The sequence below is a fragment of the Diorhabda carinulata genome, chromosome 10, assembly GCF_026250575.1.
Source record: "Diorhabda carinulata isolate Delta chromosome 10, icDioCari1.1, whole genome shotgun sequence".
Lineage (NCBI taxonomy): Eukaryota > Metazoa > Arthropoda > Insecta > Coleoptera > Chrysomelidae > Diorhabda > Diorhabda carinulata.
This window is the reverse complement of record NC_079469.1, coordinates 15,716,460-15,737,250: the sequence shown is the minus strand read 5'-3', so window position 1 is coordinate 15,737,250 and position 20,791 is coordinate 15,716,460. Positions and strand designations below refer to the sequence as shown.

General features: G+C 31.9%; 1 protein-coding gene across 1 annotated transcript in view; it reads right to left on the bottom strand.

Annotated features, from left to right (window-relative positions):
* LOC130898822 (uncharacterized) overlaps positions 1–20,614 on the bottom strand; it is a 40,723-nt gene extending 20,109 nt beyond the window's left edge. Inside the window, exon 1 of the mRNA XM_057808363.1 lies at positions 20,379–20,614. Within this exon, the coding sequence (XP_057664346.1) occupies positions 20,379–20,444 (66 nt within the window). The 5' untranslated portion in view covers positions 20,445–20,614. The remainder of the gene's footprint in view (positions 1–20,378) is intronic.
* Between the last annotated feature and the right edge of the window lie 177 nt (positions 20,615–20,791).

The window sequence follows — 20,791 nt, the reverse complement described above, 5'->3', positions numbered from 1 at the left end:
AAATAGACCAGTCCAAGTTTCCCAAAGCATTTTCCGACCGAAATTTTAGAAAATTTTTCACGCGGTACTGAAACTTTTTACATACCAATGCAAATTTGAGTGACGAAGTTTTTAATTTCCTTTTTCTGAAATCATAGTAGTTTTGTGGAAATTTTCAGATCTTAATATGCACTAGAAAAAAATATAAATCAACTCAAAAAATCTCCAGCCAAAAATATCTTTTTTTTGTAGCAATTATTCCAAGCGTTATAACGTTGATTTTGATCTATTTTTTTGCTAAAGAAAAAATGGTAGTTGTAGTTTTCGAAAAGCCCTCGTATGTACGCCAAATTGTGCGTACCGGGTGGGCAATTAAAAACGGCTGTCGGCCATATTTCAGGTATAGCTCCAGGGAAAAAAATCATAACAAAACTGGCCCCCTATTTTCAAAATTTGTATGGTGTATTTGGAAATATAAAATTAGAAAACCAAGTTTTTTGAAATTCATTTAATTAACGCACGAATTTTTAACTCCGCAAAGTTGGAGATGGGGGAGAGTGGGAATAAATAAATTCCATTCTGGTTAACAGATTTTTACAAAACTTGATGTTGTTCGAAACAACTTTTGTCCAGCAATACGAAATATATTAATTAAATGTGTATTAATTGTAAAAGAAAACTTAATGGGGGGTATTATTAATCAGTCAGTTGTTGGCATGATATCTCAAGTTCTACCGAACCATTTTTCTTTGAAATTGGTTAGAAATCTTTTTTGTATTTCTCTCTAGAGCGTCTGCCTTGAATTCTAAGAAAATTCAATTTGTAGTATTTTTAATAAATTCGAAAAAAGTAAAATAAATATTTCATGTACACATAATTAGAGTTTTTCAAAATTTTCTCTCTCAGATCACTAAAAAAGCTGGAATAATGTCAACTAGGGTGCATTTTGTAGTCCCCACTTCACCCGCTTGTAATTTGCCAAATTTCTCATTTTTTTTCATAATTTTTTCGTCTAAAATTGGTAAAATATGGTACTGAATACACTGTTTACACCACCACTACACCACAACTACACTGTTTGAAGCACGTTTCGATAACCAAGTTATCTCAAACAATCGATTAGAATCGAATTAACAGAATCGGACAGGAATTTTTTCATAACCAAGTTCCCACTCTCCCCCATTTCTTATTTAGAGACATATGGTGCTGTAACATGAAAAAAATTCTCATATGATCCGTCGTTTCTGAGTTACAGGCATTTAAAGTTTAGAAATCAGAACCGTTCGTCATAAAGTAACATTCTGAAGAAAATTATCATAAATTGTAATTTTTTACTTACAGGAGGTATTAAAACACAATCAAACATGTCTAATTTGATAAAAAAAAATGATTATAAATGTTCGAATTGCACTTTCACATACTTCCAGAGCTTACGGAGGATATTTGTTTGAACTTGGAAGAGTATTCCAATAATCTGCCTCAATGGAAGTTTATTCTATCGATCATTTTGTTATTTGTATCAACCGGTGATGCATATATCGAGTTTTGATTGAGGGGAACGCGGTGGCCACGAAAATGGACCCCCCGACCCATTGAGAGGGATTCCATCGTGCATTAACAAGTTTCTACGAATGTTTGGAGGAATATCAACGGGAAATAATTTTGCAGGAGCTCTAAGTATCATTGATAAGAAGGTTTTTATCGAATAAATAATTCTCTATTTCCATGGCATGTACTTCCTGGGGAATCCTATAAATGGCCTATTTCAAGTAGGGTTCTTATATCTTAATTTGTCTAAAATTAAATTTTTGCCACTAAACTAATTAATAACTGAAATAAGCCAATAAAAATACGGACGTAATCGACCTTCGAATGTAGTTGACCTGGATATACTATATCAAGAACTTTAATGTGATTAGTGGTGATATTTTTGGTCATACAGCTTCGTAATAGGAAAAATAATGAATCATTGTATTATACTAATTGTTCGCAACAAAAATATAATAATCATTTCTATCTAAACTCACGGTTTGATTCAAATACATGTAATACTCATAATTTTAATTAATGTGTGAGAAACTGTGCTAATGAATAAAGTAATTTGTTGTGTTAGGTGGTACCAATTGGATATAAATAAACTTTAAACACACTCTGAGAGTCAAACCGAAATGTTAAATACACTGCAAATTGTTTAGTACAAACCATTCAAGCTTAAAATCGACCGAAACCTCGCAATTTTAAAGACCTTCATCGATTTTCTTGAAACCATGAGAGTTGTAACCCTTTTCTTCAGAGAATTTTGATGTTAAAGGGTAAAAAAGACTGTCCCTTAGTATTGAAATCAATACTTTAAACGCTTATATCTCGTTTAATTTTCAAGCTACTGAGTTTAAAAAAAAAGCGAAATGTTCAGTAAAATAAAAACTAAATTTTAGTTACAACAAAATTTTTTCGTTGATCCAATAGTTTTTGAGATATTTTGAAAAAATTACGTTTTTTTTCACATTGAACAATTTTTTTCAAAATATACGTGTTCCGAACCATTCAAACTTTTGGAACGTGTTGTTAGGGCTTAAACAAAAATAATTTTACATGGGCTACGATTAATTTTAATTTTGCCGCACGTGGTGTCAAATTTATTTTTTCCCAAATTCGAGTTACTTAACTTATTTTCGTCATAACTCGCTTAGTTTTCATACTAGACGGTTTTATAAAAACTAATTTTAAAGGTCTAAAAAAGTACTTTAAAAATGTTTATCACAATTTTTTATGAAAAATTGATCGTTTTTCCGTTATTTGAGCTCAAACCTCTGCGTAAATTTACGAAAAAGAAAAAATTGACTTTCAGTGACTCATAAGTTGCTGAATATTATTTAGAAAATTTAATTTGAACCGACTAATTTCTTTGTTTTTTTATAAGCTTCAATTTTGATAAGAATAAGTTTTCCCAGAAAAAGCGTAATTTTCGAGTTTTTCGTGAAAAAATGTTGAAAAACACGTTTTTTTTTAAATTTTCAATCGCGAATAACTCAGAAATTATTGAGTTAAATAGAAAACTTCGTGCCACATTTTCTTCATAAAATTCAATTTTCTATCGATGTTATTTCAATGGTAGCAAAAACCGGGTTGGTTTCTATTGAAACTGCTGGTGGAGGGAGGGGATTAACGACGAACCAATTCGTAAAGGAAATCTCAGAGGATCACTTCGTTCATTGCATCAGTTTCATTCGCGAGAACATCGCGTTCGATCTGTGCTCGATTTGAAAACGACGATGTAGACTTCTTAAACCGACTTGTTACTATGGATTAGACTTGGGTACATTTCTACGATTCAGAAACAAAGCAACAATCCAAGGAATGGCGATACTCTGGTTCTCCAAGACCTAAGAAGTTTCGTGTCCAAAAATCTGCTGGAAAAGTTTTTGCTTCAGTTTTTTGGTATTGCCACGGAGTAATCATGATTGATTTCTTGGATAAGGGTAGAACAATAACTGGAGATTACTATTCGACATTATTGACCACTCTACGGGAAGAAAGTAAAGAGAAAAGACGCGAAAAGCTATCCAAAGGTGTTTTGTTTTTGCAGGACAACGCCCCTGCATACAAATCTCATTTTTCCATGCAAAAAATTCGTAATTTAGGGTTTGAATAACTAGAACACCCCCCTAATTCACCAGATTTGGCTCCGTCCGACTATAATATCTTTCCTCAATTGAAAAAAAGTTGAAAAGGTCGTAAATTTTTGTACAACGAAGAGGTAATAAATGCTGTGGAGGTCTGGTTTGCAATTAAGAGGAGAATATGTCGAGTAATAGCATATTTTGACATTGAAATTTTGTTTGGTTCCATAGTAGGCTAAGAATTCTTCAATATATCAATTTTTTAAATATTTTTTTTATCTATCCCGATGAAAATACGAATTTTACGACTCGATTTATCACTTTTTGAGTTTTTATGACTCTGATCACATCCTCCAATAGCGATTTTTCTCTAAATTGATCTGTCTGTAAATTTTTTGAGAGTTTCTAGTGATTTTCATCATGATCTAGTGACTTTTCTTAGCCTTTTTCGTTCGAAATATCAATTTTACGACTCGATTTATCACTTTTTGAGTTTTTATGACTGTTATCACATCCTCCAATAGCGATTGTTCACCAAATTGGTCTGTCTGTAAATTTTTTGAGAGTTTCTAGTGATTTTCATCATGATCTAGTGACTTTTCTTAGCCTTTTTCGTTCGAAATATCAATTTCACGACTCGATTTATCACTTTTTGAGTTTTTATGACTGTTATCACATCCTCCAATAGCGATTGTTCACCAAATTGGTCTGTCTGTAAATTTTTTGAGAGTTTCTAGTGATTTTCATCATGATCTAGTGACTTTTCTTAGCCTTTTTCGTTCGAAATATCAATTTCACGACTCGATTTATCACTTTTTGAGTTATTATGACTGTTATCACATCCTCCAATAGCGATTGTTCACCAAATTGATCTGTCTGTAAATTTTTTGTGAGTTTCTAGTGATTTTCATCATGATCTAGTGACTTTTCTTAGCCTTTTTCGTTCGAAATATCAATTTCACGACTCGATTTATCACTTTTTGAGTTATTATGACTGTTATCACATCCTCCAATAGCGATTGTTCACCAAATTGATCTGTCTGTAAATTTTTTAAGAGTTTCTAGTGATTTTCATCATGATCTAGTGACTTTTCTTAGCCTTTTTCGTTCGAAATATCAATTTCACGACTCGATTTATCACTTTTTGAGTTATTATGACTGTTATCACATCCTCCAATAGCGATTTTTCTCTAAATTGATCTGTCTGTAAATTTTTTGAGAGTTTCTAGTGATTTTCATCATGATCTAGTGACTTTTCTTAGCCTTTTTCGTTCGAAATATCAATTTTACGACTCGATTTATCACTTTTTGAGTTTTTATGACTGTTATCACATCCTCCAATAGCGATTGTTCACCAAATTGGTCTGTCTGTAAATTTTTTAAGAGTTTCTAGTGATTTTCATCATGATCTAGTGACTTTTCTTAGCCTTTTTCGTTCGAAATATCAATTTCACGACTCGATTTATCACTTTTTGAGTTATTATGACTGTTATCACATCCTCCAATAGCGATTGTTCACCAAATTGATCTGTCTGTAAATTTTTTGTGAGTTTCTAGTGATTTTCATCATGATCTAGTGACTTTTCTTAGCCTTTTTCGTTCGAAATATCAATTTTACGACTCGATTTATCACTTTTTGAGTTTTTATGACTGTTATCACATCCTCCAATAGCGATTGTTCACCAAATTGGTCTGTCTGTAAATTTTTTGAGAGTTTCTAGTGATTTTCATCATGATCTAGTGACTTTTCTTAGCCTTTTTCGTTCGAAATATCAATTTCACGACTCGATTTATCACTTTTTGAGTTATTATGACTGTTATCACATCCTCCAATAGCGATTGTTCACCAAATTGATCTGTCTGTAAATTTTTTGTGAGTTTCTAGTGATTTTCATCATGATCTAGTGACTTTTCTTAGCCTTTTTCGTTCGAAATATCAATTTCACGACTCGATTTATCACTTTTTGAGTTATTATGACTGTTATCACATCCTCCAATAGCGATTTTTCTCTAAATTGATCTGTCTGTAAATTTTTTGAGAGTTTCTAGTGATTTTCATCATGATCTAGTGACTTTTCTTAGCCTTTTTCGTTCGAAATATCAATTTTACGACTCGATTTATCACTTTTTGAGTTTTTATGACTGTTATCACATCCTCCAATAGCGATTGTTCACCAAATTGATCTGTCTGTAAATTTTTTAAGAGTTTCTAGTGATTTTCATCATGATCTAGTGACTTTTCTTAGCCTTTTTCGTTCGAAATATCAATTTCACGACTCGATTTATCACTTTTTGAGTTATTATGACTGTTATCACATCCTCCAATAGCGATTTTTCTCTAAATTGATCTGTCTGTAAATTTTTTGAGAGTTTCTAGTGATTTTCATCATGATCTAGTGACTGTTCTAAGCCTTTTTCGTTCGAAATATCAATTTTACGACTCGATTTATCACTTTTTGAGTTTTTATGACTGTTATCACATCCTCCAATAGCGATTGTTCACCAAATTGATCTGTCTGTAAATTTTTTGTGAGTTTCTAGTGATTTTCATCATGATCTAGTGACTTTTCTTAGCCTTTTTCGTTCGAAATATCAATTTTACGACTCGATTTATCACTTTTTGAGTTATTATGACTGTTATCACATCCTCCAATAGCGATTTTTCTCTAAATTGATCTGTCTGTAAATTTTTTGAGAGTTTCTAGTGATTTTCATCATGATCTAGTGACTTTTCTTAGCCTTTTTCGTTCGAAATATCAATTTCACGACTCGATTTATCACTTTTTGAGTTATTATGACTCTGATCACATCCTCCAATAGCGATTTTTCTCTATATTGATCTGTCTGTAAATTTTTTGAGAGTTTCTAGTGATTTTCATCATGATCTAGTGACTTTTCTTAGCCTTTTTCGTTCGAAATATCAATTTCACGACTCGATTTATGACTTTTTGAGTTATTATGACTGTTATCACATCCTCCAATAGCGATTTTTCTCTAAATTGATCTGTCTGTAAATTTTTTGAGAGTTTCTAGTGATTTTCATCATGATCTAGTGACTTTTCTTAGCCTTTTTCGTTCGAAATATCAATTTCACGACTCGATTTATGACTTTTTGAGTTATTATGACTGTTATCACATCCTCCAATAGCGATTTTTCTCTAAATTGATCTGTCTGTAAATTTTTTGAGAGTTTCTAGTGATTTTCATCATGATCTAGTGACTTTTCTTAGCCTTTTTCGTTCGAAATATCAATTTCACGACTCGATTTATGACTTTTTGAGTTATTATGACTGTTATCACATCCTCCAATAGCGATTTTTCTCTAAATTGATCTGTCTGTAAATTTTTTGAGAGTTTCTAGTGATTTTCATCATGATCTAGTGACTGTTCTAAGCCTTTTTCGTTCGAAATATCAATTTTACGACTCGATTTATAGGATACCGAATTTTTTTTTTCTATAAAGATAACTGAAATCGAAATACTAAACTAGTTTATAAACACCCAGTACGGGTATTGTTATATATAAATGTTCTGAATCGCAGTCTTTTCTTCGGCGGTAGAATCTATCGATATTATAAAAAGCAAGTTCACGGATTTCAATTTAATTTTAAATGTCGAAATGAGAGCTAGGCGACCTTCTCACACATTTTAAATATAAAATGAAACTGTCTTATTTATATATGTAATAGTAGTGGTATGAATAAGAAATGCATTAAAAAATCAGTTGAGGATTTGAGAGTTAAAAGGATCACGGTTTAAAATGTCAAGGAAAAAATGTTTCTAATAGTTCGCGAAATGGACTAATCTATATATCTCATTATTACCATTACACGTAATATTTATAAAGCGATGATTAGGCAAAAACGGAAAAAATAAAAAGAATCCTCATATGTCAAAGTTTACAAAGAAAAACTCTAATAAAATAATGGAAATAAACGGCTGGATGCTACCAAATACATGAAAGAACGCTTCGTACTTCTCGAGTTTTTTTGAATGTTAAACCATATTTGGAAATGATCAGGAAGTAAAACTAACAAACAAAGAAAACAAACTGATATGGAGAACAAAATGGGAGAGAAAAAGTGAAAGGTGATAAGATAAAAGTAGAATTAAGGAAGATTAAGAACACTTAAGAAAAACCATGGGGAAAAATTCACAAAAAAAACATAAAGAAAGACATGTAAGGAAGTCAAAGAAGAATTTGGTGAATATTAAGAAAGAACAACCTCGAAAAATCACACCAGAGCTGTAAATACACTTCAAAAATCTATATAAATATAGAGAAGTTAAAGGCAGAGGTATAGGATATGAATTTTGAGAAAAAACCACAAAAAATTTGCTAAAATTGATGAAATATTCATTGGAATCGATAGAACGATCAGTATAATTTAATATTTGAAGATAATTTCATGCAAATGTTAACCGCGGCTCCGATTTAGAAAGCCCATGCTCAAGGTCAAATTTTAGCACACTCTCTCCAACATATCGGCCGGTATTTCACTAATAAAAGCTTCAATTTTGGCTTCCAGTACGTCAATCGTTGCTGGTTTATACCTGTAGACATTATCCTTAGGATAACCCCACAAGAAATAGTCCAAAGGCGTTAAATCACACGATCTAGGCGGCCAAATATGAGAAGAACTGTTCATTGAAGGCGGCTCTCAATTTGGCTATTGTTTCGCGTGCCGTGTGGCATTTGGCTAAGTCTTGTCGAAACCACATGTCAGGCATAACCAATTCTTCCATTTTGGGATGAAAAAACCCATAATCCACACCAAACAGTGACTTTTTCGGGATGCATTGGTAGCTCTTGACAATAATTCTGGCAGGTCTTCACTCCAGATGAGTCAATTTTGCTTGTTGACGTATCCATTCAACCAGAAATGAGAATGATAGAAAAGTGGATCCCCATTCACCAAATGTTCAACCTTATAAGCTTTTACACCCAAATCCCTATCATATCATATCATCAAGTCATAAGCTTCCAAATAATTACCTCAGTAGTAAAATTCATTCACGATTAAATTATAGACCAAATTAGACAAGTTTGACATTGACACGAGACACGATTAACGCGTGATCTGTCAAAAACAGTGTTGCCACTCGTTAGTAAGATTGAAAACATTTCAAAATCCCTTAAGAATAGAACAAGCGCCGGAGTAGATGATGATGAATACGGATGGAGAAATCGCAAAACGAAATACCGACCTTATTGAGAGCATCAAAGAAAAACAATAAATACCAAACTAGCGGAAGAACAACATAACAACATTTCCATTAATAAAAGAGAAAAATTATCGAGGATTAACACTGCTGTGAAGCGTTTACAGAAACTGTACTGGAAGGTCGTGCCGTGCTTTGTCGATATAACCGAGACTTTTGACACAATCAGATTAAATGATGCTTTAGGATTATTGGGAGAAATAGGACTAAATCATAAACTAAAGAAGATGTAAATCAGGAATCAGATTTAATTTGATAATGAATAAATTGATAGAAAGCAAAATTTTAAATCGAATCCAAAGAACCGATATGATTTAAGTTGGGAATTGATTCAAAAATTATCGATGAATTGGATCATTTCAAATGTTTTGGAGCGGAGAAAACGTGTCTTTGAAACTAAGATAACGAACAGTGGTAGTGACTCAAATTCCTGGAAAAATTCTTGCATACCCAGCAGAAACAAAAACTCTGCACGACTGAATACGGAATGAAGATATTAAACAGCAAAAAGGGAATACAGGACTGAGACGAAAATTCTGGAAGAAACATTATAAAAAGAATGGAAGAGACAAGACTTGTTAAGAACGCCACCTAGAATGGAACACCACCTAGACGATGACTAGAATGCTGGACTTGCTGGTAATGAACGGGTCTATTAATATGGTCATCCATGGTAGAAAAAAGATGGAGTAGATATTTAAGAGCAAATACAAGAAGCCTTACCGATACCAACTTCACCAATGTTGATTCAACTGGTGAATAGCACTGAAGATATATCCGGAAGCAATGTTAAACTTGAGCCTGAACAAATCAAAGAATCCTCTTTGCTTCAGCTGAGTTCAAATTGTGATAATGATGATAAAACATCAAAAATTACTGTAGAACTGCACATTAATAAAATTGATGATGGTTGATGTAATTTTCATCAATTATCTATCGCATGTACGAGAGTTGCTACTTAAGTTTTGAGATCATAAAGTTTGAGCACGACGCGTCGCTAACAGAGCCCGTTTTTAAGAATTTCTGGTATATCTTCCACTCCGTTGAACGATAAAGCGAAATTCGGTAAACAGTTTCGTAATTACACCGATACGACGTAACAAAAAAACTCTTTCTTGAAGCGTGAACTTGTATTGGTGAAAATGCGTTGCCAGACTTATGCAAAAGCAAAATTGGTTGATAAAGTTCTGGTCTTGGGAGAAGTTGTCAATTATGAAGTGTATTTCAGCAACTGTATCACAAAATTAGTTGATTTTCTACGTCTACATGACTTTGGAGACAATATAATGTTTGCATTTCAAAAGCATATCAAAATTGGCTACATTTAGATATCATAACTTCTAGTTGAAGATTTTTGGGCACTTTTATATCGGAAAGTATAGATATGGTTGAATATCGTGTACCAAAACTATTGGTACATACGTTATTTGCTTGTTTTTTATTAAAAAATTCCTGGAACTTCATTGCCACATCAAGTATATATTGGAATTGAATTTATGCTAATTATTCTGATCGTCTTCCGTGATTTCTTTTTGTCTGCGTCTCTATAATAATAAAATCAAGGATATTTTCGTGAATTATTATTCATTTGGCATACTGACATGTTTTTTGTTATAATTTCCTGATTTAATTGTATATCTGTCAATAGTTTCTAGAGGATGATTCTCTGTTTATTCATATTAGACGTTTTATGACCGATTTTATTCAAATTTCTGCTCTTGAAAATGCACCTGAAAGTCTTCTTCTATATACTGACTTACAAAGAAGAAGAAAATATTCAGGTTCGTCTGTCAAATTTCTGTGATGGTTCCAGAAATACCTGGCCTGACCTAGAGAGGGCGGTAGTTTCTTGGAAATGATGCATTAGAAAGTACACAAAAAGTTCATCGTAGTTAAATGATACAAAATTTTTATTTGAAAGGCATTAGCCCAACCAATAAAAAAACTGAATTAGATTTTAGCGGCATGTTTACCGAATTCCAACAACAATTTCCGAACTCATCTAATCGTTCAATAGTGTGGAAAACATACCAGAAATTCTTTAAAACGGGCTCTGTTGCCGACGCGCCGCGCTAAAAAAAAGGAGTTAATAGTTCTGACGTAAGAATCATCGAAAAATTAACGGTAAACTTATAAAAACAATCAGATACGCAATTGTACTGTCTGACAACTTGAATGGACTGCAATGATGCAGGAAAACAGCTTATTTGGGACACATAATGCGTGGTAGTCAGTTTAGTAACCTCCAGTTGGTAAATTCGAAGGTCGTGGAGGAATTGGAAGGAAACAAGCCTCTTGGTTGAAGAATAGTTAGAGAATAGAGAACTGGGATAAGAGAAGCAGGAGTAGCTCAAGATAGAGAAAGTTTTGCCATGCTGATCACCAACGTCAAGGGGACTTGAATCGGCACGCTAAGAAGAAGAAACTGAATAAACGACGATGGTGGATCAAACAAAATTGTCGGCAAGGGTTTTAATAATCTACAATTGACAGTGGAAGAACTATATTCATATACATAAATAAAAAGAAGGTTCAGTCCTGTCCAGTGCCTTAAAAAAGCCTCAGCCCTCAACCTGAAGATCTTTTTAACTAAAATATTTTCAAAGATAACCAATTTCTGGTTCCACCGGAAGTTGACTGTAACTTTGTTATTTTAAATAGAACACCGTGTATATTAATACATTTTTGAAATCTACGTAAAATTTTAGTATACTTTTGTCTAAAAACATTTTCCCAAAATTGCACACTTTTCGAGTTATTAATTTTTTTGTAAAAAATTTTACCGTTGCAGGCCCTTACAAATGATTTTTTTACGATGATACCCTTAAAGATATAAAAATGATTTCTATTCGGTTGCTTTAAGCAAGATTAGACGTATTTGAACCTATATTGAAAAATGTTTCATTTTATACAGGGTATGTATAAAAAGTGTTCAAAGTTTAACTTCATAAATATCAAATTTTAAATAGAACCACACGATTTTTTCTATTTTAATGCATTCAAGGGTAAAAAATAAGACAAATTCATGTATACTTTCCTATACCTAAGCCTATGTATGTATTTTACGAAAACAGTCTGTGAAAAAAATCAAATCAAATTGTATTTACTAATTACAACTTTTAGTCGTTTCCGAGATATTTGAGGTTTTAAATTCTCGGAGTAAGCAAATCGTCGATTCACCGTATTTTACGAAAACATAAAATGCATCCCTATTCTTACAATTTGTGTCAAAATTTAGAAAAAACCGGGTGGTTCTATGTAAAAAAATGAATAAATTTGATATTTATGAAGTTAAACTTTGAACACTTTTTATATACACCCTGTATAAAATACAAAATTTTTCAATGTAGGTTCAAATACTTCTGACCTTGCTTAAAGCAACCGAATAGAAACAATTTCCATATCTTTAAGGGTGTCCTCGTAAAAAAATAATTTATAAGGGTCTGCAACGGTCAAATTTTTTACAAAAAAGTTAATATCTCAAAAAGTAGGCATTTTTCGAAAAATGTTTTTAGACAAAAGTATACTAAAATTTTACGTTTATTTCAAAAATGTATTAATATACAGGGTGTTCTATTCAAAATAACAAAGTTACAGTCGCCTTCCGGTTCTACCATCTTGAAAATATTTTAATTAAAAAGATCGAAATTTTCACGATTTTACTATAAATATTTTGCCATATATACAGATAGTTTTAACTCGTCGTGGGACACCCTGTATACATGTATCTTTTAAAGGCCCATTTCGTTTTTATTTTATGATCCATTACGAAATTTTAGAATAACAAAAACATTACGTCGAGTTATTTTGGTTGCTAATGAATTGTATGTAATACCTGACGCCATTTGAATTTGATTTCATTTAATGTACCTAACCTTTGCTAAACGAATAAGATTGTGCAAGAATATTAATAAAACAATATGGTATCTCAATCAAGAATTGACATATTCCTATGTAGGTATATTTCAAATTTAATTCAACCCACTTTTAGACGTGTCAATGATTTACACGTGTACTAATAGGAGATAATACAAATCAACTTCATCATGATTTCGATTGTCACGATCGTAACTTTAGAAATTGGAAAATTTTAAATAATAAGGTTCATTTCAAAATATACAATGAAAGCTTTTATAATAATGGCTTTTTTCAATCTACCGGGTGGGCAACTAAAAATCAAGCTTACAGCTTCAGAGGACAAAGAAGTGGCATCGAGAAACACGTGGAATTTATTTGAATACTTTTATGTCCACCACTAGAGGGCGTAATTCAAAGTATCAAATAAAAAAAATTGAATATTTTACGAGGGTTGCTAATTAAGTCACTTAAATCGCTGTCATTATTTTCTGACAAATGACAAATTTGAAAGTTGGTACTTCATAAACGTCATATGAATTTGACAGTGACAGCGCCGTCTACGTGTCAGTCACATGACTTATCGAGTGATTGATATAATAAACATGAAGGTTATGATGAATATGTAATATTTAATTGCTCGATATGGGAAATTAGGAAAATTATCTACATACCAATTAAATTATTATTTATAAATATATCCTTGATCTGACTTTTATCAATACGTGACTAGTTGAAAAGGAAATAATGAAAGACGATCCGTACAATTAGCATAAATCTATTTATTTCATATTTTCAATTTATTACTTATCAATTATTCTGGTACACTCCTACGAACACTGTTTCATAAAATGGATATTTTATCGATCGATATTATCGAAACATGTTTTACAAAAATCAAACGGATGATCAAGAAAAGTTTTTGCTTATATTCAAAAATTGAAAAAATATTATTTGGATCACAAAAATAGCTGATTTTTGTAGACATTCCGAAATTCGTTGGTTTAATATTCATAATTGTATATCCACCATTAAAAACGTCAAACTTTATGATGACAATGTCAGATTTGACATATTCACATCAGTGTTATCATATTTCAAAACTTGAGTAGCATCCCTCGTAAAAAACTTTTCCAATTACACTGAGGAAAGAAAATAAATAATAAACATCGAGAATGTAGACCATAAAGTAGAACTTTTCCAGATTTTTATTCATTAATTCGTTTAAAACAAATAATTTCAGAAAATTAAAAATTTAAGGTTGTGCAAAAGTGAAACTGTCAACTGTCAACAGTCAACATTGAAGTTATTTACTCCAGAGCGTCCCGAAAGTGTTTTGCAGTACAGAACTGTCACTTTTACTACATAGAACATTCGAAACGCAACTTTCGGTATGTCAATGAATACAGAACGAACAACTTCAGATTTCATCCATTATCTATTTAATGGGTGTTCTGGTCAATTTAGTTCAACGAAAAACTTCTTCAAGAATATTATTTACACAGACAGTTGTTAAGATGTGAATGTGTATTATTTTTTTTGACGTTTAATGATTATCCGAAAGGTTAACATCACATTAAAGTCGATTTGAGTAACATTTTATTACATAGATAGTTGTCGCTTAAGGAATAAAAAAATTGATATCGTTGTATTAAGTCATACGAAGTTTTTTGTACATATAATTTGAGTAAATTGCTAATATTGCTACATCTACGTCGTAATGGTATTCTTTTTAAAGCATCAAAATTATCTTGAATCATTTAATCATCATATTTCCAATACAAAATCCTGAGAATAAGACAGATCGATGGATTCATGTTTTTTTCTTCAGATTTTTACGTCTTAGACCTTTTCTTATGTCTCTCTTGATAAAATTTGTTTAAAAAAATTGAAGTTTCGACCTATTTCGGTCATTATAAAAATATGACTTCACACTGACTGAATTTGCGTAATTATATCAATCAATAGATCACCCACAATATCAAAATAAAAATTTGTTTTAATCGGAAAAATCAATTTTTCCTTAGTAGTTACATTTCAAAAATATGTAGTATTAAACGCGGACATGCCTTTGATGTTTCCTTTTAGAACTTTTTATTATAGCAGGCGGTTTATTTACAGTATTTCTTCTAAATAATTTCCAGAAAGGTCTATTCATTTATTTGTTTTGTTTCCTTTCGTTCTAATTCTAGAGAATTCTTTCGGGGTATGTATATAAGTACATAATGTAGAGCAGTTATATAAGTAAATTATTAGTTTAGGTGGAATGCTTAAATTCGGAGAAGGCGCGATATGTTTGACATACGTTTAATATACCCGGAATTTGTTTGATGTTTTTTAGATAAGTTTTTAACAGAGTAGGCGATTGTTGCTTTTAAACAAATTTCTAGGAAGGTATATTCATTTATTTGTTTTGTTTTTTTTTATTTTCTAGAATTTTTTAGAATTTCGTTCGGATATATAAACGAGTTCGCTTAGCGCAGTTTAGTTTAGTCACAGTGAACAAAAAAGAAGAAAGAAAAGAAAAGTAACCGAACAATTTAAATAAATTATATAAGTTAGTTAAGTGTTAGTGATAAATTAGTTAAGTGTATTGTATAATGTGTAAATAAATTAAGAAAGTATGAGACAGTGTTTATTAATTGACCCCACGAATAGAAAAAGTATAAACAAATACGAAAAACGTTACAATACGTTAAAATTTTGTCTATTAAGCATTTTCCAAATATTTTTTGAGTTTTCAAATTTTTAAATCTCTATTTTCATCTCAAATTTTTCAAACTTTCTTTTCCAAATTATCCGTTTTCCATATATACAACAATTTTCTCGAAAATCTGAAAGTATTGGAAATTTTTATTAAAAATTTCGTACTTTATGATTATAATGTCAAATTTGACATACGACTATTCACATCAGAGATTTGATAATGTCAAAATTGAGTAGCATCCCTCGTATTTAACCGAGACCTAGATCACGCTAGGGAGATATTGAATTTGTCATCTGGTTGCAAATTTAATGGAGAAATTGCTCTGATACAGCTCCTGCAAGTCAAACCAGAAAAAAGTAGTGGAATCCTTCCCAATTTTACCATTGTACAAGACTCATCGAAAGATCCTTTGGTACAAAATAACACGAGCATCAGTTCCCAAAGGGTCAAATGGAATTGTTTCCTCATTATCCCACAGGCTATCTAATACAGATTTTGATGGGGCTACGGTCCTCAGATGTGTAACAGATGGTTGTAGGGACCAAAACAAAAATACAACGATGATGTTTATGTTTAAATATTGGTTGACACGACACGCCCTTAAGAACCTGAAGAAGATCCCAATCCTGGACATTCAACCATCCCTCCAGGTAGGGTTTTCGCTCAAAATGAAAAAAGTTTGAAGAGAATAGAGACTCTCGTTGATCCTGCAGCTCATGGAAGCAGTTTAGCTGAAATTGGAACGGTGTTTAAGTCTGTAAGAGACTACATCGACGAAAAGATGTTTTATAACAAAAAACAAGGATAAACCGTTAGTGGAAGGGAAGGTATTCTACAAAAATGAGCTTGGATTCAGAATGAAACATTATGGACTAGATTGGGACGAAGATTTTCTACAGAAACATTTTGGCTGACTCGGGTGCTAACGAGGAAGTCTACGCGGAAACAGATGACGAATCCTTGGAGAATAAAGACGTCATCATGTGCCTGAGGAAGACGATTTAGCAGCTCGAAGATTTAATAAGTTTACTCAACCTGAAATAAAGTTCAGTTACCCAGAAACATTGTCAATGATTGTACTTGGCCAAAACCCTGATATTTAATATCAATTTTGAAGATATTTTAAGTTTCAGTTTGTTACAGAACTGGCCAACTCCAAAATGGCCAAATTCCTGCAGCAGGTTCTCTTATAGTGCTTTGAAACCTATTATCTTAGTGACACATTAACAACAAGAGATTTTGATCCTATCTCAAATTTCCTAGGTGACCAAAATCGACCAAATTACGCGTGCAGATCGTCGAATGAGTAACCGGATGATTGCCGAGACTGTGCGATATTGGTGCCAAAAAATCTGACTCCTGACCAAAAGTTCTTGCGTCAACTGGTCTGCTCAGATTTCCTTGGAAGGTTAGAAACAGATCTGCTTTGATAGGGACCCGGTTTGAGTCGATGGAAGTGGTAAAGCACAAAACGGCAGAGCTCCTGAAGGCACTTATCAAAGAAGACTTCCAGCACTGCTTCGATCAACGGAAAAAACGTATGGAAAGGTCTCCAAAAGTATAATGTACCAAGTGAATCAACAGTACGAAGGAACTGATTGAGGAAATTTGAACTAAAACTGAACATCTTATGTTTTATGAGGGTTTTGTTGTTGAATTATCTTCTTAAATTGTTTACTCAAGGTATCTAGGGAGATTTAGCTCTATTAGCTCTATAATTTGACATTTTACTACTTCTGGATGAAAATGATTTCGTTTCTAATCTCTCACTTTAATATTATTTGTCGGTGTTTTGAAATATTTTTTATTTTACATCACGTTCTCAAGTTACAACATTTCGCATTCTAATCTGGACATCCGGTACAATTAAGAGTGAGAAATTTAGAGGAAAATAATGACGATCATTATTCAAAAATTATTAATTTCACAGTCATTTTTTCTACATTATTTATTGCAACAAGTACACGTAGAACTTATAATTATTTATCACACAATTTCAAAAGATTAATTGAAGAAATATATAAATGTCACATATATAATTTTATAATTAAAACGCAAAAATCAATTAAAATTCTCAAATGACAAGTTCTTCCTAGTAAATAGGTTTTTATGTATACTAATACGAGGTCAAACGAAATGTTATCCAAACGGATGGGTAAATCATTTTCTCACGTGTGATTATAATCCAAATAAGGTTAAATATAATCTTAAAGTTGACCTACACAATTTAATATCTTTTTTAAGTGAACATCAAATAGTTTATGAAGGAAACAGAGAATGAATCGATGTTTAATAACCATTTCAATGTTGTAACTTGAATTAATGCATAATAAATAAATTAGACACACCATTTTTTAACGTTTCTGTTTAAAACTAACCGCTATCCATGTTAATTGACATGTACTGTTTTTCTTCAATCATTTTCTCAAAATTTGATGTCTAGCCGCTATTTCTATCCTTTATTTCTCTCCAAAACTTCCTATTTTCTATCTTTTTCTGCCAGTTTCCAGATCCTAATCAATCTGGTTCATCTTCCATCTCTTTTAACCATTTCGTTCGAAGTTTGCCGCGTTTTTTCCATCATCTCGATTCTATTTCATCATATTCTATGCTATAGAAAAAGCGACATCTACGTGGTGGTGAAGTTTTTTCGCCAGATCAATAGTTTTTGAGTTATTCGCAATTAAAAAGTACGATTTTTCAATAGTTTTTTACGTATAACTCTGTAACGATGCATTTTATCGAAAAAAGTGTGATTAACTAAAATGAAGCTTATAAAAAAATGAAGAAATTGAGCTATAATTTAAGATCTTAATGTTTTACCTAAAGCAAGTTTTAGATACTTGAATAGCTTTTGTTTTACGTAATTGGGGATTTAACCTCAAATAACGGGAAAACGGTACGTTTTTCAACAAAAAGTCAAAAAACACTTTTTAAAGAGCTTAAAAAGACCTTTCAGATGTTTACCGATAAAATTTGTTTCGACTGAAATTTCACTAAGATATGATGTAAAATAATTAAATTCCGAAAACAAAATTGCATTAAAACTAATGTCATTTCATTGAAAATCAAAATTAAACTTATTCCTTGTACCAAATACTTTATTTGGATGTTATTTAAGACAACTGAAAGTTTGGCTGAATAGAAATGCATAATTTTGAAAAAAATAAGCCTTAAATAAAACTTTTTTTTAATTTTTTGAAAAAAATTTTTTTCCTCATTTTTTCTCCATAACTATAAGAGATACAAAAACAAATAAACAATCAAATTAAAGCATTTTTTATGACAATTATTTTACTTTTTATTATTTTTTTTGTAGCATAAAAATTGACGGAGTTATAACCTAATTAATCTGTCACTATAGTGCGAGGATTGGTTATCCACAGTCCTTTGACCTTTTATAAATAAATTGTGGAGGGTCTCAAGCCCTTCTAGCATACATAGGCTTATAGCCCTGAAAATTAACTTTAAAATGGTTTTTTGTACGATGTGATATTTTTGAAATTAATGGAGTTAATTAATTAATGAATTTTCATTCATGAAAAATGCACAATTAAAACATTTAATGTCATTGGTTAGGGTGTAGAGAATGATAAATCACTTCGTGTTTGGAAAATACACTTGAATACCGAAAGAATTCAAAATCAAAATATTAACAGTCATTAAAAAATTTTGACAGGGTATAAACAATAAAAAATTACTTCAAGTAGAGACAAGAAACTTTAATACCAAAAAGAATGCAAAATCTAAAAGTTAAAGGGGTTGTTTTTGAGGGTTGAATTATAAAAATTAATAATCAATTAAATTTTATTAAAATTCTATGAATTTTTCACATTAAAAATGAAATTAGTTAAGTGTTAGTGATAAAATAACTATTTTAAGTTAGTTAAGTGGATTGTATAGTGGAAAAATCGCTAGAAAAGAAGGTGAATAGGAGCAAAATCCATTATTGGGACAACTTACAGGGGCTGAGACAAGCAAAGACTCTTCTGGGAAACTATAACCAGATTAGAACTGCTGAATGTATCAACCTAACTAAAAACAATCTACGAATACCACCAGGAGTTCTATCGGGGCGCTGCCGCCTCAACCAACGCTAACGCGACGTGAAGATTTTTTGCTCAGAGGACGAAACCTCTATCCACATTCTCACGAAGTGTGAAACACTAAGAAAGACAGCACTACACCTTGGTGCGCTTCAAATAGAAGAATTGATGAATCAGCTGTAAACACAGGGTTCTCCAGTTGGACCTTTCCGTATCCACGGAAGATACTTGAGCGGGCGCAAACTCCAACGTTGTTTTGACGTTATAAAAAATACTTACAACACAATTTAGAAAAATTTAACACATTTTGGGGCTTCTATTTCAAAATAAACGAGGCACAGTTAATGGTGAGGGTCCATCTAGATTTTTTCATCAACTTAGATACTTTTTACAGTTGGAATGGCCGGCTAGATCGCACGATTTGAATCCTCTCGATTACTTCATATGGGGTTATTTAAGATCTAAATTATATTTGATTTCATCTTCAGGATTAAGTCGATTAACCATTTAAACATCATATAGGCACAGATGATTTTTTGTTAAAACTTTTACTCACTAATAAAAGACAACAACGTCGCGTATGTCGTTTTTACTGGTTATTGATTAAAGTGCTTAAAAAAAAATTGTTTTTTTTCCAATTCTCACCGTCTCAAATGTTTCTATTTGATATAAAAGAAAATCCTCACCAAAGAGATTAGTAAAAAAGGAAATTTTCTCATGCTAATCAACTGGGAAATTAAATAAAAATAGCGACCCCTTAGAGTTGAGCCACAGGGCTCATCTTTGGCGAGGAGTTTCTTTGAAGCACCCTATTATTTATGTAATTTGGAAATCACTTATTTTGTAAAGGATTTCTGAGTACTTCGAAATTCAAATCTTGCGGTTTCGCTCGCTAACAAACAATGCAAAAAAGTGAATAAAAAATCGCTTAAATAACAAAAAATTTACCTGTTGGGCATTGAGAAACCCCCCGCAAACCATACAAAAAATCCCGATCACATAAATCCAAATCATTCTAATTCGCGAACCTCTTTAGAAAAAATACGAAAAACACAATTGTTTCGAAGAAATCACACCGCGGAAGATGCGATGCACCGTAAAATAATAAGAAACTGTACGCGAGATGAAAACACACAGCCGAGACGCTAGTTAACCAGGTCACGAGGCTATTGGGAAGGGTCTTGGACTACTGATTGTTACGAGCTCGTGCTATACACTTTTAACACTCCTTCGACCTGGTTATTGAACAATATAGAGAATAGAGCGGGATGCACGGAATATTTACCATTTTGGTATATGAGAATTTATTAAGAAACTATTGTGAGTCATTACGCACTAAAATTATTTTTAATTTACAGGGT